Genomic DNA, 26266 nt, shown 5'->3' with positions numbered 1-26266 from the left:
AATTCGGGAAGTGGAGCATCGGAGCACCCCTACAGCAAAACCACCAGAGTTCCAGCCAGGTGATCGAGTACTCGTTCGAGAGCAAAGACCGCAAAACAAGTTAGACCATCGTTGGGAAAAAACACCCTATCGGGTGCTTCGCCGTATAGACCCGCATGGACCTGTATATGAAGTGCAGTCTGAGGCCCTCGGAAGTACAGGTACTCGCATTCTTCATCGCAACATGCTCCGGTTGTGTCGCTCTGTTGACTCGGACACCCCGGAATCCGCAATCAGGGAAGAGCCACCTACGACTGAATCCCCCAACAACCATTGGTGGGATGAAGAAGATGATGAAGAAGAAGAACGGCATCAAAATACTCCCCCTATCTCGACTACTACACTACCCCTGACCAGTCACTCTTCCGCTGACGACATTTCCCCAACACCCCCTATACAAGGACCCGAGCCACGACGTTCTGAACGTTCTACTGCCGGTAGACCCCCAACTCGCTACAGTCCTGACTTACACACCAGACAGACCCAAGTGTGGAACAATCCGTCAGGTGGGCGACCTGTCAGTGCGAAGGCCTCGCCCAGGGACTGGCGAGCATACAGGGTGGGGGAATGTAGGGGACAGGGACCTGGTGAGCTGTGCAGACGGGTGGAACCATTGTTGCCGGGAGTCGGGGTTCCGGGGGACGGATTTGAGGGGTGCATGGGAAGCCAGGCTCATGTGACAGGAGGAAGAGTGACGCAGGGAGAGGAGAGGATAAAAAGCAAAACGCGCGAAAGCAGGGGCAGAGAAGTGCAGGAAATCTCTGAGGAGAGGAAACTGCAGCGCAGTTGTTGTGAGTGTGCAGGCCGCAGTGAGACTTGCTGGAAGCAGGGGGAAAACGTGCAACAGACACTGCGGGCAACTACCAGAGCCCCCAAAAAGAGGCGCATTCGTCGTCAGCGACCCCCCAGGCAGAGGGGTAGTGCTGACCAGCTCAGGGACAGTATTACCGCGCTCCCTGAGAGCACCTTGCCAGAGAGTGCTACGGACTCGCATGGTTTCGTCTCAGCTGTGACTGATACTGATTATTCTCCTAATCCTCCTCAAAAAGACTCTTCTCTGGACTGGGAGGCTGTTACCTCGGATCAACGTCCGCCTGCAGGAGGGAACGCAGCACCGCAAAAGACATTCTGGACTCGACTCTACGCCTGGGCCCGTCGCCAGAAGACACCTCCTTCCTCCGCCATCAGGACTACGGCGTTGTCGGAGCTTCACCGTCAGGACTACATCGCTGAACCAGCACTGATAAGTGACCGTTGTTGACTTTATCTTAGTAGGGAGTCACTAGTGAGGCGCTGCCGCGTTCTACGGGTATAGTTCAGGGCGGTCATATAGTAATTAGGATTTACTGCGAGATTGTGTTCTTGTATATAAGTTCCGTGCGTGGAAAAACGTTTGTCATCTTTTTGGTTGGAAGTTAAAAAGAAAGTTAAAAACGCTATTTGCTTTCTGGCTCCTATTTGTCCCTGCATCCTTCTTTACCTGCGGTCCCTACACATATATAGGATACAATTGCAGAACATGTGACTATATGTCATTACTTTAAACCACCTAATGTGCCACAAAGTGCAAGTGCAAGAAGAGTAAGGTGAGACATGGTTCACACCATTAACCTCAAAAAGTGTTTTTTATCCAAAAGGCACAAATTCGTACACAAAATTTATAGCGATAGAGAAAATGTTAGAACAATATTATGATATGATAGAAACATGCAGAATGTGAAATGGGAGCAGAATATAATGGTCTCAGAATATGAGCATTGTACCATTCTTATAAAGAAAGTTGATCTGGATTGATTCACTTTTTGATAGCCAGGTTGGCACTCATTTGCTGTATCTTTTATTTTGTATGGACAACCCCCTGAACTTTTATATATTGTATGTATGTATCACATTATGCAATCCTCACTATGTTTGTTCATATTGTTTGGCACTCATGCTTTGTTTTATTTTCTCCCCCAGCGATTCTGTGACAATGACCTAGAAGGGGTGTCGAAACATTAATATCTTGTCACATATCTTCCAGCACCCTTGATGTCTTTGTATATATCTGCCTTTTACTTTCACTTGTAATAAAACCCTTTGCGTCACTTGGGCTTCACAACAACTTTACTTATTTAGTAAAAATAGTCAATTTGCAATTTAAGTAAATTGGTGACCACTTATATAGATACTACTTCGGTAGTGATTAGTGGTTTGGAGACAAATGGCTTCTAACCATAGACCTAAGAAACCAGAGAATGGAACAATTAACAGTATGATAGATAAAGGACATATAAGAACATAGAGGATATTTTTAATTTTGGTTGACATGCTGATTTGTAAGAAAAAAGCTGGATTTTCCCAGATGTCACTCAGGTACTGTTATACGTACATATTTTCCTTGGTTTGTAAAGATTTCTCGCTAAGTTCAAAAATCTTCACCATGGATCGCACATACATTGACCCTGTGCTGTTTCCTCTTTCACTTCTCTCCACTGTAATTTTAAACAATGTGCTGCAAATGAATAAATGACATATATTAGATTGATATATACGCATACACGCAGTGGCTTGCAAAAGTATTCACCCCCTTGGGCATTTTTCGTGTTTTGCTACAGCACAACCTGGAATTTGTTTGTTTTTTTTAGGGTTAATGTAAAGAGCATGCCTACACCTGTGAACATTTGGTTTTATTTTTTTGTGAAGCAAACAACAAATAGGACAAAATAACTGAAAACTTCAGTGTGCGTAACTATTCACCTTCCTAAAGTCAGTACTTTGTAGAGCCTCCTTTTGTGGCAATTACAGCTGCAAGTCGCTTTTGATAAGTCTCTATGAGCTTTTCACATCTTGACACTGGGATTTTTGCCCATTCCTCATGGCAAAACTACTCCAGATCCTTCAAGTTAGATGGTTTCCACTGGTGAACAGTAGAGTTGAGCGAATTTCTTTGGGTTCCCTCTTATTCGGCAAGCTATAGCACTTACCGAATAAGTTGCAGAGGAAACCCAGCTTCCTGGATCAGCTGATCGGCACCACAGCTGCATGTGTCACGGCTGTGTCACAGTCACAGTACATGCATGGAGAGCCTGTTTGTTGGTTCAAAAAGACCAATGAAAATAAAAATGGTATTTCTGGAAACAACATCTTCTCCATCTTCTCAAAAAAAGACGCCATTCAGCTCCATTAGTAGAAAAAGTTACAGCTCTCAGAATAAAGCGATGCAAAAACATTGTTTTTTCTATAAAATTGTTTTTATTGTGTAGAACGACAAAACATTAAAAAAAATGATACTAATGTGGTATCACTGTATTCGTGCTGACCTTTAACAATGAAGCTGTCTTACTACTTTTACCACACAGTGAACGGCATAAAAAAATATTCCTGAATTGCTGTTTTTTGTGTATTCTACCTCTCAAAAATTGGAATAGAAAGCGATCAAAAAATGTTATGTGCTCAAAAATGGTACCAATAGAAACGTCAACAAACATGCCCTCACCTGACTCTGTTGGCAGAAATATGTAAGAATTCTAGCTCTCAAAATGGAGATGCAAAACGTTATTTTGCCAAAAAAGTGTTTTTTGGTGAGTAATACCAGCCAAGTATTAAAGAAAAACTGTATAAATCTGGTATCCCTGTAATTGCACCGACCCGAAGAATAAAGTTGTCTAATTTACTTATACCGAACAAAGAACGGCGTAAAAAATATATAAAAGAAATTCTTCACCTGCTGTTGATTTGATGGTTGATCGCAGTAAGGCTTGGCTGACATTTATTCTGCCTTGAGTGCTTACACCGGGGTTTCCATGTAAATCTCTGAAATACGTAATTCAGATGGAACTCCTGATGGAAGATGCACTATAATGAGGTAGATGCAGGCACTGTGGATACCAATGTAAGGAGGAGAGCCAATCCTGGTGTGCGTTTTCAGGGACGAGTCCCGAAACATCGGTGCTGTCACCTCAATTGCAGGGGGATAAGCTTAGTTCCCAGGACAGCCCTTTGAACTTGAGACCAGGGGGCGTGGAGAATATAAAAGGGCGATAGTACGCGGGAACCAGCAGAGTGGTGGCGGGAAACTGTAGTGTATGGAGGTCCACTGTGAGTCCTCCCTTGCCGTTCAGTCGAGACAAAGTAGGCTCAAGCCTGAGGGGCCTACGGAGACTTACCAGAGACGATAGGCAGAGACACCTCCCGGTAGCCCTGACAGTTTCCACTCCCTCATGGCCGCTGAGCAGCAGTGTTCCCCCTTCACTTCCCGACCACAAGGGGCACACCTTGAGGTGGGACCACCAGGCCACAGACCAAAGATGGTGGCCTGATATATCTGCTCCTGCATACTACTATAGCGCCGTACCGGCGCTTAAAAGAAAGGACTGTCACCTTTCCAGTGGTTCCCTTCTTGGATCCAGGACCTGCGACTGGACATCTCAGGATCACCGACAGCATCGGGACCCAGGACGACTACGGACCCTACAAGTGTACGAGCCGGGACGCCTCCGTCACCATCACAGAGACTGCTTCTTATCCACGCCAGATTCAATAGGTTTAACACCTTTGAACTTTCCCCTACCCAATCTTACAACCGTTGCTCCAAGTTTACCCAGTATAGCCTGTTCATCCTCCCCTCCATTTATCCTCTCCCTGTGTGGAGTAACGCTGTTACATTAAATCCCTTTGTTAACCCTTGTTCTGCCTCCGATCGTTACTGCATCCCAGAGCCTGCCTTCACCGTCTAGCTTATATCTAGTCTTTTTTTTTTGCACCAAACAGTGCTCCTTCCCATCCGAGCCCTGTTGTGCACCCAAACATTAGTTTTCCCCCACATAAAGAGTACTCAGCACAACAAATTGTATTCACCATTTTCTCCTGTTACCATTGTGAAAATGAAAAAATTGGGCAGAAACTACATTTTTGAGGTAAAAATGTATTTTTTCATTCTCACGACTCAACATTATAAAATTCTGTGAAGCACATCTAGACAAGTTTCTTGAGGGTTATAGCTTCCAAAATAGAGTCACTTGTAAGGGGTGTTGACTGTTTAGACACATCAATGGCTCTCCAAACACGGCATGGTGTCTGTTATCTATTCCAGATAATTTTACACTCCAAAAGTCAACTAGCGCTCCTTCCCTTCCGAGCCCTGCCGTGCTCCCAAACATTAGTTTTCCACCACATGTGGGGTATTGACGCACTCAGGCCAAATTGCAAACACATTTTATGGACCATTTTCTCCTGCTACCTTTGTGAAAAAGAAAAATTTGAGGCTAAAACAACATTTTTGTGGGAAAATTCTATCTTATTTTCATGGCTCAATGTTGTAATATTCTGTGCTCCTGCTCTGCCATGCGTTCAAACAGTACTCCCCCCCCCCACATATGGGGTATCCACGTACTTGGGAGTAATTGCACAGCAAATTTTGAGGTCCATTTCATACTGTTAACCTTTTGAAAATAGAAAACAAATTGCAGCTAAAGTAACATTTTTGTGAAAAAAGTAAAATGTTCATTTTTTTCGTTCCACATGTCATGACTCTGCTGTCGGGTATCCCAGGGACAGGGGCTCCTACCCTGTTCCTAACGCTAGGGGCACCCTAGCTATCCCTGTTCCCTGGATAACTTCTAATGGTGAAGATGCTGGGGCCAGGTACCTTGCAGAGCTCCTGAATCCACCCTCAGTCTGTTCCCTTCCCAAACGCAGGGAAAAGGGAAGTATTAGTAAATGGCTATACACAAACCAGACTAACATTGTAATAAGAACAAAGGTAAAGGAAAGTGTCACGGATCCCACTCCGTGGTGTCTCTAATTTGTCTCGTACTCGATCTCAGCACGTGACTTGGGGGTTGTGCCTGCAAGGGTAAATCTATCTCCTCTCTCAGTCCAGCATTCAAGCTCTGTCCTATGCTGTAATGGGAGCATAAATCACACACCGACCCAGGCCACACACCCGCTCATACACGCTGCCACCACTCACCGAATACACGGGCGATGAGTCCCGGAAGTTACTAATACTGTCTACCACTCATACGGATCATACAGTTTAAGGCTATGGATTCTTTTAGAACATTCAAGGTTCAACTTGTTAAAATTTTATGTTTAAATACAAAAATGTTCATATAAAAATATGATAATAAAAAGACATACAGGTATGCAAAACAGTATAAAATAAACAGAAGAAAACTTACAGAAATGTCTAACTTTGTAGTCTGCTTTCTGCTCCCTGAGGGGGGTGAATATGGAGTTGGTGGAACACATCAGCTTCCCAGGCTGCCCTCACATGTGAACACAATTCTATGTATACAGGCCTAATTTATAGCTTTACTCTGGAGGTCAGATTTCTAGACCAGCCCCTCAGGTTAATATCATAATTGCTTGTTTTTTGAATAGACCGCTGCGGCTCCCCAAATGAATATATTATTTGCTCTGAGATTCCCTGTGTAAAAGTTCTCACAAATAGATAGTGTCAGGCTGTAATTGACATCTGTAATGGGGTCTATCAAGCTGGGGTACCTCTTTCAGTAGCACCCCGTGTTTCAGGAGGTCCACTTTGCTTTGGCTGGAATCTGAATGAAGGACGCTGGCTGGAATTCCTTGATTACATGAGAGCATATAAAAGCTGACTGCTTCTCCACGTATTTCCAGTCTCACACCCCTTTATTCACAGGACACAAAATATATTACACAGATACAGAGGGCAGGCCAATAGAAAAGCAGCAGGCCAGACATACATTACAATAGCCGCAGGGGGACGGAGCCGGCCGATATTTACTGTGGGAATTACAAAGGTGGGGGGAGGACAGAAGGGGCATATCTTGTCCCCTCTGCCCAGGGGCGCAGCCTGTGGGCTGATGCATCTCACATGGAACCTATTATTCATACATATAACTGCACAACATATTCTGGGTGCTGAGTGGTTCCGTAACACGTAACACGGCTACCCTTTTCAGCGATGCGATCGGCATACACAGTCTGATCCTTAACGGATCGGTTTGGGGATGACCGAAGTTTATGGGGTTGGTACAAGTTCCGTTTGTCGACTTAGTCCATCGGCGTTACCGTTTTGTTTGCCGGGTCTGTAGTGGATGGTGAAGTCCAGAGGTTGTAGGGTTAAACTCCACCGCAGTAATCTGGCGTGGTCTCCGGAGACCTGATTAAGCCAGACTAGGGGATTATGGTCCGTTAGGAGGGAAAACTCGTCCATACAAATATGGTTGCAACTTTTTGAGTGCCCATACTACCGCCAGGCACTCCGTCTCGATGGCCGCATAGCTTACTTCACGAGGCAGTAGTTTCCGACTCAGGTAAGCTACCAGGTGTTCTTGGCCGTCTGGCCCGACTTGGCTCAGTACTGCCCCCAATCCAAACATAGAAGCGTCTGTGTGAACAAGGAAACGTTTAGTTGGATCAGGTGCGGCCTTTAGCTGGCGGAAGGCTTCCTCACACTCTGAGGTCCAGGTTACCTGGCGGGGTTGGTTCTTTCGAGTCAGATCAGTGAGGGGCTTGGCTACGCTGCTGTAATTGGGAACGAATTTCCTGTAATACCCTGCTGTCCCTAGAAACGCCATGACTTGGGTTTTAGTGCGTGGGGTGGGCCATTTGGCTATGGCCTCAATCTTGGCTGGTTCTGGTCGCTGTTTCCCACTTCCCACCCAATGCCCTAAATACTGAACCTCTGCTTTGCCCACGTGACACTTGTTTGGGTTCAGGGTGATTCCGGCCTTGTGGATCCTGTCCAATACTGTCTCTATGTGATTTACATGCTCTTCCCATGTCGCGCTGTAGATGGCGATGTCGTCCAGGTAGGCACAAGCATAGTCCTGGAGACCATCCAGAAGCCGGTCAGCCAGCCTCTGGAAGGTCGCCGGGGCATTCTTCATCCCGAATGGCATAACTCGAAACTGGAATAATGCCGAATTGGGAATAGCGTCAGGACTAAGGGGAATCTGCCAGTAGCCTTTGCATAGATCGATGGTGGTCAAATACTTTGCCCCCGCCAGCCGGTCTAACAACTCATCCACACGCGGCATGGGATACGCATCGGTAACTGTTTTCTCATTGAGCTTACGATAGTCTACACAAAACCGTGTAGTCCCATCCTTCTTGGGCACTAAGACTACGGGGGATGCCCAGGGACTATCTGACTCTTCAATGACCCATAAACGCAACACCTCTTGTATCTCTTGTCGCATCCCTTCTCGTACAGACTCAGGGACGCGGAAGGGGGGTTGTCGCGGGGGGGGGCAGATCCTGGGTCTCAACCTTGTGTTGTGCCAGGCGAGTGTACCCTGGTCTCCCCGAAAACATCCTCTGTCGCTGCCTCAACAACTCCTCCGCCTGCTGTTTCTCCCGGGGGCCTAGGTCTTCACCCAAGTGTACCTGGTCCCATGTTTCAGACTGAGTCCTTTCCCCTAAGACATCAGGCAAGGGAAGTCCGGCTAAATCCTCTGCTTCAGGTGCACAGATGGCCACTTCAGGGCGCTCCCGGTAGGGCTTCAGCATATTCACGTGGAACATGCAGATAACCCTGGGGTCGTCACAATCGGCGACATTATAGGTGGTGTCGGCTATTTTCCCCACTACCTGGTAGGACTCCTGCCATGTAGCTTGGAACTTGTTCTGCCTAGTGGGCTCTAACACCAGGACCTTCTGCCCTATTTCCAAGGTGCACTCACTGGCCCTCCGATCGTACCATACGCGCTGGCGCCGCTGGGCCACCTGCATGTTCCCATGTACAGCCTGGGTCAGCTCCTGAAGGCGGTCTCGGAATTCCAGCACATAGGGTACAATAGGTACCCCTTCTATGATGCCCTCCCCTTCCCAGTGTTCTAGCACTAAGTCTAGGGGTCCCCTTACCCGTCTCCCGTATACCAGGTCGAACGGGGAGAACCCCGTGGATTCTTGGGGCATCTCCCGATAGGCAAACATGAGGTGAGGCAAAAATTTCTCCCAGTCCCTGTAGGTCCGTTAAAGCGTTCACACAACCCATTGGTTTGCGGGTGGTACGGGGCACTTCTAATGGACTTTACGCCGCACAGCTTCCACAGTTGGTTGGTCACCTCTGCTGTAAACTGGGTACCCTGGTCCGAGATAAGCTCCCAGGGAAATCCAACCCGTGAGTAAACCTGGAGCAGGGCAGCCGCCACCGTTTCTGCCAATATGTTAGGTAACGCAACCGCCTCTGGATACCGTGTGGCATAATCTACCACTGTCAATATATACCTTTTCCCTGACGGACTGGGTTTGTCTAACAGCCCTATCAGATCGACCGCTACTCGGCTAAATGGTTCCTCCACAATGGGGAGGGGGCGTAATTTGGCCTTGCATCGATCTCCCCTCTTGCCAATGCGCTGGCAACTGTCACAGGTCTGGCAGTACTGACGAACATCATAGGTTACCCCCGGCCAAAAGAAGTTTTGTGTCAGACGATGCCTGGTGCGACTGACGCCGAAGTTCCTGGCCAAGGGTATGTCATGAGAGATTCGCAGTAACTCCTGCCTATACTTCTTGGGAACTACCAGCTGTCGTTTTATAGTGGGGCTCATCCCTGTGTGGTGCTGCTCTGTGATCCGGTAGAGGAGTCCCTGCTTCCATATAAACTGTTCCCCTTCCAGTACCCCTCTCCCCTCCTGTGCCTTCCCTCGATATCCCTCCAATGAAGGATCCTCAAGTAACTCCCTCTTAAATTCATCTGGGGTGGCCCAAGAAATGTGTCTGGCTATGGGAATACATGTAGGGCTGGGATGTCTTACATGGGCCTCCTCTGAGTGTGATTCCGCCTCCGCAGCTCGAGCTTGTCTCCGGGTGGTCACAGGATATGTCTCAGCCAGAGGGGCAACCGAGAAGGCAGACAACATGGGCCCCAAGTCATTTCCCATCAAGACATCTGCAGGCAAATCCTCCATCAAGCCGACCTCAACAAGGCCATCCGCGACTCCCCAGTTCAGGTGAATCCTGGCAGCGGGCGGTTGATTATCTGCCCGGGCTGCCTGCACAGGGTCTACTTCATGCAGCACTTCCTCCATTTCTTCCACCCCTTGGTTAGTTGTAGCCCCCAATGCTGGGTCAGCTTCGCCTTGGTAGCAGTGTACAGCAGCCAGGCTGAAGGTAGCTGTTCCCGCCTTTGGCCACTGGGTATGCTGAGTCCGGTTGGGACATTGTCTTTGCAGGTGGCCCAGCTGATGGCAGGTGTGGCATCGCGCCCCAGGGGAACTGTGGTAGGCCGGGTTTCTAGCTGGTCCCCCTACAATCTTCGGTGGTTTGGGGCCCTCCAGGTCCATGGGCGGACCCTTAGTGACCATCTTTGATCCGGACAACCGAGGCCTCCTGGCATCATGATGTTCATCAGCCAGATGAGCGGCTTCCTCAAGAGTCATTGGCCGCCTGTCCCGAAGCCATTCCTGTGTCTCGGGGGTTAGTCCATTAAAGAATCGTTCTAACAAGAAGAGCTGGAGGACGTCCTCCTTAGTGGTTGCTTGGCTCCCTTGTACCCACTGTAGCAGTGACCGTCGTAATTTACAGGCCCATTCAGCGTGGGTATCGGTTACTCATTTTATAAGTCCGCAGAACTTTTGGCGGTATGCCTCTGGTGTCAGCGCATAGCGGGCCAAGATCACTTCTTTGATCCGCTCATAGTCCATACAGTCCTCATCAGGTACCGTGCGATAGGCGTCCGCTGCCCGGCCTGTCAGCTTGCTGGCCAGAATCTGAACCCGTTCCTCCGGCTTCACTTGATGAAGGGCACGCTGCCGCTCAAAGTCCTGCAGAAAGCCATCAATGTCTTCCTCTGCCTCCCCCAACTGTTGGAAGGCATTATACTAGATCTTTTTGTGGCTTACTGTTGAAGGTACCTGGGCGGAGGACAGAGCTCCCCCTGCTCGCTGACTCTCCCCTCTCCGCTCTGCCATCTCCATCTTGGCCAGCTCCACTTTGGTCCGCTCTGCCATCTCCATCTTGGTTAGCTCTATCCTGGTCGCTCGGCCATCTTTTCCTTCAGATCAGTACGCACATCAGCCATCACCTCTCATATGATCTCTACTGCAGGGTTTGGGCCATAGAGCGCCAGTCTGTACTTTACCTCCCTCTGGAATTCAGTCTCCTCCACGTTCACTTTGGGGGGGGCGCTGCACTGTCGTGTTCCATGATGGCTGCTATCAAATCCGCTTTTGTTTTGTTGCTGGCGATTAACCCTCGGGCTTCCACCAGATCTTTTAATGTAGTCCTCTTTAACTTCTGGTAGTTGTTTTCCATTCATTCCTTTCCTCCTGTAGAAGGGGCATCACATCCTGCTGTCTGCCACCAGTGTAACGGGGTCTACCAAGCTGGGGTACCTCTTTCAGTACCACCCCGTGTTTCAGGAGGTCCACTTTGCTTTGGCTGGAGTCTGAATGAAGGACGCTGGCTGGAATTCCTTGATTACATTAGAGCATATAAAAGCTGACTGCTTCTCCATGTATTTCCAGTCTCACACCCCTTTATTCACAGAACACAAAATATATTACACAGATACAGAGGGCAGGCCAATAGAAAAGCAGCAGGCCAGACATACATTACAATAGCCGCAGGGGGCCGGAGCCGGCCGATATTTACTGTGGGAATTACAAAGGTGGGGGGAGGACAGAAGGGGATATCTTGTCCCCTCTGCCCAGGGGCGCAGCCTGTGGGCTGATGCATCTCACATGGAACCTATTATTCATACATATAACTGCACAACACATTCTGGGTGCTGAGTGGTTCCGTAACACGTAACAACATCTCTCTTCAAAGAGCTAGGAGATGTCAAATGTTTCCCTTTTTTCTTGATTCCCAGCATGACCCCCTGGCGAGAGGGGAGACAGTAGTCTGCCTTCTCAAGATAAGTATACTGTGACCTTTGTGAGGCCTGCAGTTTCAGGACAGATGTTGAACTACTGCTAGTTACACATATAAGCCTAGACATATGTCACTACACACATATAGATATTTACATATTTCACCACAGAAAGTATCAATCATACAAAATTCACTCACAAACAACAGAGGAAGAAACCGGGTAGTGAAGGATGGGGAAAAACCAAAGTAGGAGAAAGAGAGGATTTGCACTGTTATGATCCGGTGACCTTGGAGCCGCATGAGACTTTCTCAGGAGCAGGTGGAACCTGTACTGACCGCAAACCCTAAACTGTCACCGCAACTAGAAGTAGCCGTGGGGTGTACCTAACACATCCTAGACACCTCGACACAGCCGGAGGACTAAATACCCCTATAGATGGAAATGGGAATTCTATCTTGCCTCAGAGCAGAACCCCAAAGGATAGGCAGCCCCCCACAAATATTGACTGTGAGTATTAGAGGAAAGACACACGCAGGCAGAACTCAGGATTTAGCAAAAGAGGCCACGCTAGCTAAATAGGAAAGGATAGGACAGAATACTAAGCGGTCAGTATTAAAACCCTAAAAATATCCACAGCAGATAATACAAAAATTCCACCATCTAACTAAAGACATGGAATGTATATCTGCATCTCCTGAGAATCCAACTTGACTGAAATATCCAAACACAGTCTAAGCTGGACAAGAAAAAACATTGAATAGTACTGAATTGTAAAGCACACAGCATGTGTGCTGTAGAAACAAAACCAGACACTTATCTTTGCTGATTTGGCAGCAGTGCTGGAGGAACCAGACAGAGATGCAAAACCTCCAAGAACAATGGACAACTGGCAAGGGCTAATGAATCCTGCACACCTAAATATCTCAGTCAGAGCTGCAATCAGCAGGGACACCTGCCCAGGATTGCAACCCAGGGACAACTGCATTACTACCAACAACCACCGGAGGGAACCCAAGAGCAGAGTTCACAACAGTACCCCCCCTTGAAGAGGGGTCACCAAACCCTCACCAGAGCCCCCAGGCCGATCAGGACGAGCCAGATGAAAGGCACGGACCAAATCAGCAGCATGGACATCAGAGGCAAAAACCCAAGAATTATCCTCCTGGCCATAACCCTTCCATTTAACAAGGTACTGAAGCCTCCGCCTCGAAAAGCGAGAATCCAAAATCCAAAATCTTCTCAACCACATACTCCAACTCCCCATCAACCAACACAGGGGCCGGAGGATCAACAGAGGGAACAACGGGCACCACATATTTCCACAATAAAGATCTATGGAAGACATTATGGATAGCAAAAGAAGCCGGAAGGGCCATTTGAAAAGACACCGGATTAATAATCTCAGAAATCCTATAAGGACCAATAAAGCGAGGCTTAAACTTAGGGGAAGAAACCTTCATAGGAACATGACGGGAAGACAACCAGACCAGATCCCCAACCCGAAGCCGGGAACCAACACACCGACGACGGTTAGCAAAACGTTGAGCCTCCTCCTGTGACAACACCAAATTGTCCACCACATGAGCCCAAATCTGCTGCAACCTGTCAACCACAGAATCCACACCAGGACAGTCAGAAGACTCAACCTGCCCTGAAGAAAAACGAGGATGAAAACCAAAATTACAAAAGAAGGGCAAAACCAAGGTAGCCGAACTAGCCCGATTATTAAGGGCAAACTCGGCCAATGGCAAGAAAGCCACCCAATCATCCTGATCAGCAGACACAAAGCATCTCAGATAAGTTTCTAAAGTCTGATTAGTTTGCTCGCTCTGGCCATTTGTCTGAGGATGAAATGCGGAAGAAAAAGACAAATCAATGCCCAGCTTAGCACAAAAGGCCCGCCAAAACCGAGAAACAAACTGGGACCCTCTGTCGGACACAATATTCTCCGGAATACCATGCAAACGAACCACATGCTGAAAAAACAACGGAACCAAATCAGAAGAGGAAGGCAATTTAGGCAAAGGCACCAAATGGACCATCTTAGAGAACCGGTCACAAACAACCCAGATGACCGACATCTTCTGGGAAACCGGAAGATCAGAAATAAAATCCATAGAAATATGCGTCCAGGGCCTCTCAGGGACCAGCAAAGGCAAAAGCAACCCACTAGCACGGGAACAACAAGGCTTGGCCCGCGCACAAGTCCCACAGGACTGCACAAAAGAACGCACATCACGTGACAAAGAAGGCCACCAAAAGGACCTACCAACCAAATCTCTGGTACCAAAAATACCAGGATGGCCAGCCAACACAGAACAATGAACCTCAGAAATCACTCTACTAGTCCATCTATCAGGAACAAACAGTTTCCCCACTGGACAGCGGTCAGGTTTGTCAGCCTGAAATTCCTGAAGAACCCGTCATAAATCAGGGGAAATGGCAGAAAGGACCACCCCTTCTTTCAGAATGCCGACCGGTTCAAGGACCTCAGGAGAATCAGGCAAAAAACTCCTAGAGAGGGCATCAGCCTTAATATTCTTAGAACCCGGAAGATACGAGACCACAAAATCAAAACGGGAAAAAAACAAGTACCATCGAGCCTGTCTAGGATTCAGCCGCCTGGCAGACTCGAGGTAAATCAGATTTTTATGATCGGACAAGACCACAATACGGTGCTTAGCTCCCTCGAGCCAATGTCGCCACTCCTCAAACGCCCACTTCATAGCCAACAACTCCCGATTGCCGACGACATAATTGCGTTCAGCGGGTGAAAACTTACGGGAAACGAAGGCACACGGTTTCATCAAGGAACCAACAGGATCCCTCTGAGACAAAACGGCCCCTGCCCCAATCTCAGAAGCGTCAACCTCAACCTGAAACGGAAGAGAAACATCTGGTTGACGCAACACCGGGGCAGAAGTAAATCAGCGTTTAAGCTCCTGAAAGGCAGAGACAGCCGCAGAGGACCAATTCGTCACATCAGCGCCTTTCTTCGTCAAATCAGTCAAGGGTTTAACCACACTGGAGAAGTTAGCAATGAAATGGCGATAAAAATTAGCAAAGCCCAAAAATTTCTGAAGGCTCTTCACAGATGTGGGTTGAATCCAATCATGAATGGCCTGAACCTTAACCGGATCCATCTCTATAGATGAGGGAGAAAAAATAAAGCCCAAAAAAGAAACCTTCTGCACTCCAAAGAGACACTTAGACCCCTTCACAAACAAAGCATTATCACGAAGGATCTGAAATACCATCCTGACCTGTTTCACATGAGACTCCCAATCATCGGAAAGAATTAAAATGTCATCCAAATATACAATCATGAATTTATCAAGATAAGTCCGGAAGATATCGTGCATGAAGGACTGAAAAACAGATGGAGCATTAGAGAGCCCGAATGGCATCACAAGGTATTCAAAATGGCCTTCGGGCGTATTAAACGCAGTTTTCCATTCATCACCCTGCTTAATACGAACAAGATTATATGCCCCCCGAAGGTCAATCTTAGTAAACCAACTAGCCCCCTTCATCCTAGCAAACAAATCGGAAAGCAGAGGTAAAGGGTATTGAAACTTGACCGTGATCTTATTCAAGAGGCGATAATACAGGGTCTCAAGGAGCCATCCTTCTTAGCAACAAAAGAAAATCCTGCTCCCAACGGTGAAGAAGATGGCCGAATATGTCCTTTCTCCAAAGACTCCTTAACATAACTCCGCATGGCGGTATGTTCAGGCACAGACAGGTTGAAAAGTCGGCCCTTAGGAAACTTACAGCCTGGAATCAAGTCAATCGCACAATCACAGTCCCTATGCGGTGGAAGGGAACTGGACTTGGGCTCATCGAATACATCCTAAAAATCAGACAAAAACTCTGGAATTTCAGAAGTGGAAGAAGAGGAGATTGACATCAAAGAAACATCATTATGAACCCCCTGACAACCCCAACTAGTCACAGACATAGACTTCCATTCCAACACAGGATTATGTGCCTGCAACCACAGAAAACCCAGCACGACAGCATCATGTAAATTATGCAACACCAGAAATCGACACTCTTCCTGATGGGCTGGCGCCATGCACATGGTCACCTGTGTCCAGAACTGGGGCTTATTTTTAGCCAAAGGTGTAGCATCAATGCCCCTTAAAGGAATAGGGTTCTGCAAAGACTGCAAGGGAAAACCACAACGCCTGGCAAACTCAAAGTCCATTAAGTTCAAGGCGGCGCCTGAATCTACAAACGCCATGACAGAAAATGATGATAATGAGCAGATCAAGGACACAGATAATACAAATTTAGGTTTTCCAGTACTGATGGTAACTGAACTGGTGATTCTCTTTGTATGCCTAGGGCAGACTGAAATGACATGAGAAGCATCGCCACAATAAAAACACAACCTATTCTGACGTCGGAATCCCTGTTGTTCCGTTCTAGACAGAATCCTATCACACTGCATTGACTCAGGCATCGGCTCTGAGGACAACGCCACAGCGCGCACAGTTCTGCGCTCCCGCAAGCGCCGATCAATCTGAATGGCCAGAGACATAGAATCACTCAGACCGAACGGCGTGGGAAACCCCACCATAACATCTTTAACGGATTCAGAAAGACCCTTTCTGAAAATTGCCGCCAAAGCATCATCATTCCATTTAGTCAACACAAACCATTTTCTAAATTTCTGACAATACAATTCTGCCGCTTCTTGACCCTGAGACAGGACCAACAAGGTCTTCTCCGCTTGATCCACAGAATTTGGTTCATCATATAATAATCCTAAAGCCTGAAAAAAGGCGTCTACATTAAGCAAGGCCGGATTCCCAGATTCCAGGGAAAATGCGCAATCCTGAGGATCACCACGCAGCAGGGAGATGACAATTTTAACCTGCTGAATGGAATCACCAGAGGATCGAGGTCTCAGAGCAAAAAACAGTTTACAGCTGTTTTTAAAACTCAAAAATTTGGACCTGTCCCCAAAAAACAAATCAGGAGTAGGAATCTTAGGCTCTAAAACTGGAGTCTGAACAATATAATCAGAAATACCCTGTACCCTAGCAGCAAGCTGGTCTATGCGAGAAGCTAATCCCTGTACGTCCATGCTAGCACAAGACTCCTCAGCCACCCAGAGAAAAAGAGGGAAGAAAAGACAAAGCAGGCTACAGAAAAAAAAAGGCTCTTTCTTCCCTTCTTCTCAGATGAATTTAACTCATTGTAGGCCAGTTGTACTGTTATGATCCGGTGACCTTGGAGCCGCATGAGACTTTCTCAGGAGTAGGTGGAACCTGTACTGACCGCAAACCCTAAACTGTCACCACAACTAGAAGTAGCCGTGGGGTGTACCTAACACATCCTAGACACCTCGACACAGCCGGAGGACTAAATACCCCTATAGATGGAAATGGGAATTCTATCTTGCCTCAGAGCAGAACCCCAAAGGATAGGCAGCCCCCCACAAATATTGACTGTGAGTATTAGAGGAAAGACACACGCAGGCAGAAATCAGGATTTAGCAAAAGAGGCCACGCTAGCTAAATAGGAAAGGATAGGACAGAATACTAAGCGGTCAGTATTAAAACCCTAAAAATATCCACAGCAGATAATACAAAAATTCCACCATCTAACTAAAGAAATGGAATGTATATCTGCATCTCCTGAGAATCCAACTTGACTGAAATATCCAAACACAGTCTAAGCTGGACAAGAAAAAACATTGAATAGTACTGAATTGTAAAGCACACAGCATGTGTGCTGTAGAAACAAAACCAGACACTTATCTTTGCTGATTTGGCAGCAGGGCTGGAGGAACCAGACAGAGATGCAAAACCTCCAAGAACAATGGACAACTGGCAAGGGCTAATGAATCCTGCACACCTAAATATCCCAGTCAGAGCTGCAATCAGCAGGGACACCTGCCCAGGATTGCAACCCAGGGACAACTGCATTACTACCAACAACCACCGGAGGGAACCCAAGAGCAGAATTCACAACATTGCACACAACCAAAACCTAGCAACAGTCTTAGATAAATCCACCAAATGCCTTCTTAAACAACACACCACCAACTCCTGAACCATGCAGCAATGAATCTAACTATGTCCAGTTTATATAGGAGAGGAAAGTGGCCAACAGTGAATAGCTGAGAGCCTTAAGGCAGATAAGCTTGCAGGAGCTCTCAACTGAGTAGATTAACCCCTGCACTGCTAGAAGAAACCTCCACCATTTAATATGAAGGTGAAGTGCTTCTAGTCAGTGCAGGAGTAGGAGAAATCAGACGGCGCAGTCTTCTGGCTCCTCTCTGAAGTCACAACCCCTTGACAGCACAGTAATTTAATTCCTGTGAAGGATCTTAAGAGTTAATAAACTTCTTGACTGTGGTTTTGAGCACCTTAAGGCCTCTTTCATACGTCCGTTTATTTCCAGTACCGGAAAAACCTGTATCGGAGATATCCGTGTGTGTAATACTTGCGACAGACATGTGCCACTCATGTGCCGAATCAGTACTACACGGACGGCCGCCGGGGAAGAAGCGATACAGTAAGCGCTGTTCCCCGGCGGCGGGTGCTGAAGACGGCTCTCATCATTCTCCTCTGCTCTGCCGGCAATCGGCGCGAGCAGAAGAGAATGATGAGAGTTATATTGAAGTGAGAACGATGACAGCAGGTGGGGGCTTTTGGGACTATTACTCCCATCATCTAACACCTGCTGCCGCTAATAACAGTGACAGCAGGAGCGGATGATCGGGGTATTCCTCAGCCGCCGCCTGTGATATAACTAAATAAATGAATGAAAAACCAGGTGTGGGTTCCCCCTTATTTTCTTTAACCAACCAGGCAAAACTCACAGCTGGGGGCTGCAACTCTCAGCTGTCAGCTTCAGCAAGGTTGGTTTATCAAGAATAGAGGGGTCCCCACGCTATTTTTTTAAAATTATTTAAATAAATAATTTTTAAAAACGGCATGGGGTCCCCCCATTTTTGACAACCAGCCTTGCTAAAGCTCACAGCTGGGGGCTGGTATTCTCAGGCTTTTAAGGGGCCATTGATATAGGCCCCCAGCTTAAAAACAGCAACCCGCAGCTGCCCAGAAAAGGCCAATTCTGGTGCTTTGCCCTGCTCTTCCCACTGGCCCTGTAGCAGTGGCAAGTGGGGTTCATATTTGTGGGGTTGATGTCACCTTTGTATTTTCAGGTGATATCTTGGCACAGTCCAGGTTGAAAACTATTTAGCCCCCAGACATGGATTACGGCGTGGGACAAAACGACGGACAGGTATCGTATATTGTTTTTTTTGTTTTGCTTTTTTATTACAGGAGATCGAGGGCTTCAGTGGAATTAGGCGAGGTCGTAAGTATGGTTTAATTGAGATTATTAAAGGAGTCTGTGTCATTTTTTCAATTAAAGGACTTTTTTCTGGCTGTGTCTTAATTTAACATATAACTATAGGATTAGTAATGGAGAGGTGTCTTATAGACACCTTTCCGTTACTAAGCTGTGGGCTTCATGTCATCTGACAATACAAAGGTGAATACAAAGGAATCATATCAACCAAAATTTACCTCTTACAGGAACCACAATATTTGAAAAAAACAAACAAAGGGAAAGGTTAGAGTGTTCCAGAGTTATTACCACACTGGTCCGATTTGGAAAATGAGGCTCAGTCATTAACTTACGAAGTGACTCAATCCTTAAGGTGTTAAACCACCCGAGTGTTGATTTAGCAGCATGCTTTCAGTCATTGTCTTGTTGGAAGGTGAGCCTCCATCCCAATCTCAAATCACTGACAGACAAGTAAGTTTTGCTCAAGAATAGCCCTGTACTTCATACCATTCATCTTCCCCTTGACTCGGACCATTTTCCCTGTCCTTGCAGCCGAAATACTTCCCCACAGCATGATGCTGCCATGACCATGTTTATTGTGGGGATGGTGTTCTTGAGGTGACGTGTAAGTAAAGGCTTTTTATGCCCACTCTTCCATAAATGCCACCTATATGGCGTGTACTGCTTATTGTGGTCATATGGACAGATACTACAGTCTCTGTTTTGGGAACTCTGCACCTTCTTCAGGGTTACCATGGTCTCTGTGATGCCTCTCTGATTAAAGCCCTCTTTGCCAGGGCTAAGAGTTTTGTTGGGCAGCAGGTTTGTTGTGGTACCATGCTCTTTCCATTTGATGATGATAGATTTGTTGGTGCTCCGGAGTTATCAGAGATTGAGATATTTTTTTGTATAACCCAACCCTCTCTCGTACTTCTCAACAACTTTTCCATGACTTGTTTGGAGATCTCCATGGTCTTCATGGTGGTGTTTGGTTATTGGTGCTTCTTGCTTAATGGCGGTGCAGCCTCTGTGGCTTTTCAGAAAAGTATATACTGACAGACGTGTATATACTGACAGACATGTGACACATAGATTGCACACAGATGGACTTCTTTTCACTAAGCATGTGACTTTTGAAGGAAATTGCTTACACCAGAAATATTTAGGGGCTTCATAGCAAAAGGTGTGAATAGATATGTACATGCCTATTTTTTATTATTTGACCCATAAATGTAATTTCTATCTGTACCTTTCTCACTTCATTTCATCAACTTTCACCATATTTCAACACAGGTTCCGATGTAACAAAATAGGTAAAAAGCCAAGGAGTTGAATACATTCGCAAGCCACTGTATATATAGTATGAACTTTCCAGACATTTCTATCATCCTCCTTCCCTCTTTGTAATAGTTTTTTAGATCTGAAAATAAGAGCAGAATTGGCTTAGGAGGTCTCTCAGGGAAGTACTGCTGATTAGGTGGAGCTGGCTTTGCTGGAAGCATAGACCAGCTATATTACTCAAAAATGGCGGCAGGCCACACCACTGCTATGGGGCCCGTGAGCCAGGGGCCGAGTGTCAGCGCCCGCATCAAGCCCCCCTCTCTGCCCATCAGCGCCTGCACGCATAGAATGATGATGGGGGTGAAGGCATCTGCTGATGCTTCCTCCTCCATCATCATTGCTCAGAAAATTATAGATTATAATAACTGTATTGATTATTTTCCTTATGACAAGGGTCTCTTGTGGACTGTAGAAGGGAAAAGCAGTATAGGAATAAAGCTGGGCTGATACATGTCAGCTAGTAAACCAGCAGCATTGTGGGCAAAGATCTCACCTTCAGTGTGTATTACTGTTATCTTTATTTGTTTTCTTCAGAAGTTTTAGGAATGACTGCGCCTTTATGATTTTAAATCAAGTATTTGGAGCTTTTAATTAATGAAAAGCATGCCATAAAACAAAGTGCATGGAAACTCAATTGAGAATTGAAAAGTAATTTTGTGACATACGTATAATTTTGGTCCTCTAGCTGCTGTCGTCCACAACGGTATGAACTATATGCGTCGTCTGGACTGGTGATCATCATTTCGGTGGCCCCATCAATAGCCCTATGAAGGGAAATGTTTCACTTGCTTAAACAAGACAAATAAAAAGGCTCAAAAAGCTAATGGTGACTATTGTGAAATGTTGACTATAGTAGTAGGTTACAGCATGGTGCAAACTGTTTAGGTCATTTACTAAATTATTGAGGTTAACAAACAGTATATTGTGTACATTAGACCTTGGTGAATTAAAGGGGGCAACTTTGTGTTAAGAATTGTTAGTTTGTACACTGATGAGCAAAAGGGTAACGATGTTTTGAACTTTTGACTTTCAGGCTCCATATTATCCACTTCTGCTTCAAACGTGAGACTACCATAATTTTATAGACAATTATCTTGGAAATCTCATACATAAATTTGACTTGCAACTATTTACTATATGATTAGCTATGCAGATTCTTGTTATGTCACTGCATTGTTACTGTTTTGCTCCTAAAAATCAAAATTTAATTTTTTATTATTTTGACAGTTTTTTATAAATCCACCTTTGGCTTTCAACACTGCCTCAATCTTGGCATTCTCTCGATCAGATTCAAACATGTCTCGATCAAAATCTGATCCCAGATCTCTTCACATTCCCAAAGTTGGTGGATACTGGTCGACTCACTTGGGTATGTATACAGCTTTTAAACTTTCAACTCTAACCACAAGTGTTCGATTGGGTTGAGGTCTGGGGACTGTGAGGGCCAATCCAGCACCTCTACTTCATTGTCATTAAACAATTTCTACGCCAATCTTGATGTATGCTTCAGGTCATTGTCCTGCTGGAACACTATGTCGTCCTTTTCATACCCATAGTATTCACATATAGCTCAGTATTGATACATCCATCGATCCTGGTTAACTATCCATTGCCTTTGATTGTGAAACAACCCTATATCATCAAGCTCCCTCCACTGAATTTGACAGTTTCTTGATCCGTTAGCCACTTTTTCCCGTTTCATCCAGACCCATTTGCACCAATGATAGCCTAGTCTATTCACTTTTGTCTCATCGCTCCTAATCACCCGTTTCCAATCTTCTACTGTCCACTTTTTGTACTTTATCCCAAACTCAAGAATACGCTTCTTATGACAATATTAAGTCGAGGCTTCCTTACTTTTTTTGGAGCCACCATTCCAAACATGTATATCATGTGTCACATGGCTCTTGCATGGACATCTGTGATCTCAATATTATGAAGCATATGAGCCATCTCCACTGATATGTTTGTCACGCCATAACTGATAGACTGTCATGCTCCTAGGTTCAAACCCTTGAACCTGTATTTTATTGTCGGCTTCTCTGTTCGCCGAGCTACAGCAGACACACCTTTTCTCCAGTTGTTTAGGTTCCCTTATTCTGGCTGCAGTCTTTTAACATAATACAGATGTTTCAATTTGTCTGCCCTATCAACTTTTGGGCACAGCTTTATATTATTTCCCCTGCTGGCATTTCCTGCTGGTGATAGTTTCATGTGGATGTTCAACCATTCTGCTGTATCTTAAAGCCAGACAGTAAAATTCCAGCTAGGATTTATCTCCTTGCTGTTTCTGTTCTTTACTCTGCAAAGACGTTATGTTTCTTTTTAGGAAGTAGGCAGCATATAATCTAACAGTACGTACTTTATTTTGTATTTCGTGGTTTACTTTACTCACTCTGGGATATCTCCTTTTTTCAGAAAGTTTTCCCTTTCGTATGTAATTTACACTGCGCACTGCCCTCCAGTTCTTTAGCAGGAACGTTAAGTGATTGACGGCCTTTCAGGCAGCGTAGGTCCAGGCTGTCATCTTCTAGTCCATGCTTAGGGCTTTCTCACTCTGGTCAGGATCTCTAGTCTGTACAGGAACCAGCAGGGTCAGTTGCAGTTTTTTAGTTTGTTACTTATTTTATCTATTATTCTATCATAACTTAGACCTTGTATCGAGCTGACTTGTTGACTCCAATATTTAGCCTGGACATATACCTTTTGGCTTTTGAATGAATGGATGGACTTCATTTCGCATTTTTCCAACTGCCATAGCACTCACACGATGCAGTTTGGCCGAGAGACTGCTATCGATGAGCTGGATGATGCTGTTTCTCTTATCTTGGGAAATGTTCTTCATGGCTGCTCCTCAATTCGAACCATTGATCTTTTGCTTGGGAATTAACCTAATAACACACTGAGCTATTAGAGAATGTGAGAACAGGTTGTATTTTGTAGTATATAGGAAAAAAAAAGATTTTTCCACCACCAGGAGCGAAACAGTAACAATGTAGTGACATGACAAGAATTTGCATAACTAATCATATGCTAAATCGTTGAAAATTAAATTTATGTATGAGATAGCCAAGATGTTTGTGTGTAAAATGAAGGTAGTCTCACAGTCAAAGCAGTAGTGATGGCGAGATATGGAGCCTGAAAGTCAAAAGTTCAAAACATTGTTACCCTTTTTCTCGTCAGTGTATGTGTGAGGGATAGGCATTACCCGTATACACAATAGATACAGTGGGGCAAAAAAGTATTTAGTCAGTCAGCAATAGTGCAAGTTCCGCCACTTAAAAAGATGAGAGGCGTCTGTAATTTACATCATAGGTAGACCTCAACTATGGGAGACAAACTGAGAAAAAAAATTCCTGAAAATCACATTGTCTGTTTTTTTATCATTTTATTTGCATATTATGGTGGAAAATAAGTATTTGGTCAGAAACAAACAATCAAGATTTCTGGCTCTCACAGACCTGTAACTTCTTCTTTAAGAGTCTCCTCTTTCCTCCACTCATTACCTGTAGTAATGGCACCTGTCTAAACTTGTTATCAGTATAAAAAGACACCTGTGCACACCCTCAAACAGTCTGACTCCAAACTCCACTATGGTGAAGACCAAAGAGCTGTCAAAGGACACCAGAAACAAAATTGTAGCCCTGCACCAGGCTAGGAAGACTGAATCTGCAATAGCCAACCAGCTTGGAGTGAAGAAATCAACAGTGGGAGCAATAATTAGAAAATGGAAGACATTCAAGACCACTGATAATCTCCCTCGATCTGGGGCTCCACGCAAAATCCCACCCCGTGGGGTCAGAATGATCACAAGAACGGTGAGCAAAAATCCCAGAACCACGCGGGGGGACCTAGTGAATGAACTGCAGAGAGCTGGGACCAATGTAACAAGGCCTACCATAAGTAACACACTACGCCACCATGGACTCAGATCCTGCAGTGCCAGACGTGTCCCACTGCTTAAGCCAGTACATGTCCGGGCCCGTCTGAAGTTTGCTAGAGAGCATTTGGATGATCCAGAGGAGTTTTGGGAGAATGTCCTATGGTCTGATGAAACCAAACTGGAACTGTTTGGTAGAAACACAACTTGTCGTGTTTGGAAGAAAAAGAATACTGAGTTGCATCCATCAAACACCATACCTACTGTAAAGCATGGTGGTGGAAACATCATGCTTTGGGGCTGTTTCTCTGCAAAGGGGCCAGAACGACTGATCTGGGTACATGAAAGAATGAATGGGGCCACGTATCGTGAGATTTTGAGTGCAAACCTCCTTCCATCAGCAAGGGCATTGAAGATGAAACGTGGCTGGGTCTTTCAACATGACAATGATCCAAAGCACACCGCCAGGGCAATGAAGGAGTGGCTTCGTAAGAAGCATTTCAAGGTCCTGGAGTGGCCTAGCCAGTCTCCAGATCGCAACCCTATAGAAAACCTTTGGAGGGAGTTGAAAGTCCGTGTTGCCAAGCGAAAAGCCAAAAACATCACTGCTCTAGAGGAGATCTGCATGGAGGAATGGGCCAACATACCAACAACAGTGTGTGGCAACCTTGTGATGACTTACAGAAAACGTTTGACCTCTGTCATTGCCAACAAAGGATATTTTACAAAGTATTGAGATGAAATTTTGTTTCTGACCAAATACTTATTTTCCACCATAATATGCAAATAAAATGATAAAAAAACAGACAATGTGATTTTCTGGAATTTTTTTTCTCAGTTTGTCTCCCATAGTTGAGGTCTACCTATGATGTAAATTACAGACGCCTCTCATCTTTTTAACCCCTTCACCCCCAAGGGTGGTTTGCACGTTAATGACCGGGCCAATTTTTACAATTCTGACCACTGTGCCTTTATGAGGTTATAACTCTGGAACGCTTCAACGGATCTTGGCGATTCTGACATTGTTTTCTCGTGACATATTGTACTTCATGATAGTGGTAAAATTTCTTTGATATTACCTGCGTTTATTGGCAAAAAAAATGGAAATTTGGTGAAAATTTTGAAAATTTTGCAATTTTCCAACTTTGAATTTTTATGCCCTTAAATCACAGAGATATGTCACACAAAATACTTAATAAGTAACATTTCCCACATGTCTACTTTACATCAGCACAATTTTGGAACCAAAATTTTTTTTTGTTAGGGAGTTATAAGGGTTAAAAGTTGACCAGCAATTTCTCATTTTTACAACACCATTTTTTTTTAGGGACCACATCTCATTTGAAGTCATTTTGAGGGGTCTATATGATAGAAAATACCCAAGTGTGACACCATTCTAAAAACTGCACCCCTCAAGGTGCTCAAAACCATATTCAAGAAGTTTATTAACCCTTTAGGTGCTTCACAGGAATTTTTGGAATGTTTAAATAAAAATGAACATTTAACTTTTTTTCACAAAACATTTACTTCAGCTCCAATTTGTTTTATTTTACCAAGGGTAACAGGAGAAAATGGACCCCAAAAGTTGTTGTACAATTTGTCCTGAGTACACCGATACCCCATATGTGGGGGTAAACCACTGTTTGGGCGCATGACAGAGCTTGGAAGCGAAGGAGCGCCATTTGACTTTTCAATGCAAAATTGACTGGAATTGAGATGGGACGCCATGTTGCGTTTGGGGAGCCCCTGATGTGCCTAAACATTGAAACTCCCCACAAGTGACACCATTTTGGAAAGTAGACCCCCTAAGTAACTTATCTAGAGGTGTGGTGAGCACTTTGACCCACCAAGTGCTTCACAGAAGTTTATAATGCAGAACCGTAAAAATAAAAAATCATATTTTTTCA

At 45.4% G+C, this 26266-nt stretch overlaps 1 protein-coding gene across 1 annotated transcript in view; it reads right to left on the bottom strand.

Annotated features, from left to right (window-relative positions):
• The window catches only part of LOC143773894 (uncharacterized), a 101788-nt gene that overhangs the window by 71844 nt on the left and 3678 nt on the right, over window positions 1-26266 (bottom strand). Inside the window, exons 2-3 of the mRNA XM_077261193.1 lie at window positions 21145-21243; window positions 2411-2533 (exon numbers count right to left, since the gene is read on the bottom strand). Coding sequence (XP_077117308.1) covers window positions 2411-2533; window positions 21145-21243 — 222 coding nt within the window. The remainder of the gene's footprint in view (window positions 1-2410; window positions 2534-21144; window positions 21244-26266) is intronic.

Source organism: Ranitomeya variabilis, chromosome 5, assembly GCF_051348905.1.
Source record: "Ranitomeya variabilis isolate aRanVar5 chromosome 5, aRanVar5.hap1, whole genome shotgun sequence".
Taxonomy (NCBI): domain Eukaryota; kingdom Metazoa; phylum Chordata; class Amphibia; order Anura; family Dendrobatidae; genus Ranitomeya; species Ranitomeya variabilis.
The sequence above is the reverse complement of the archived record's forward strand: the minus strand, read 5'-3'. Positions and strand labels throughout refer to the sequence as shown.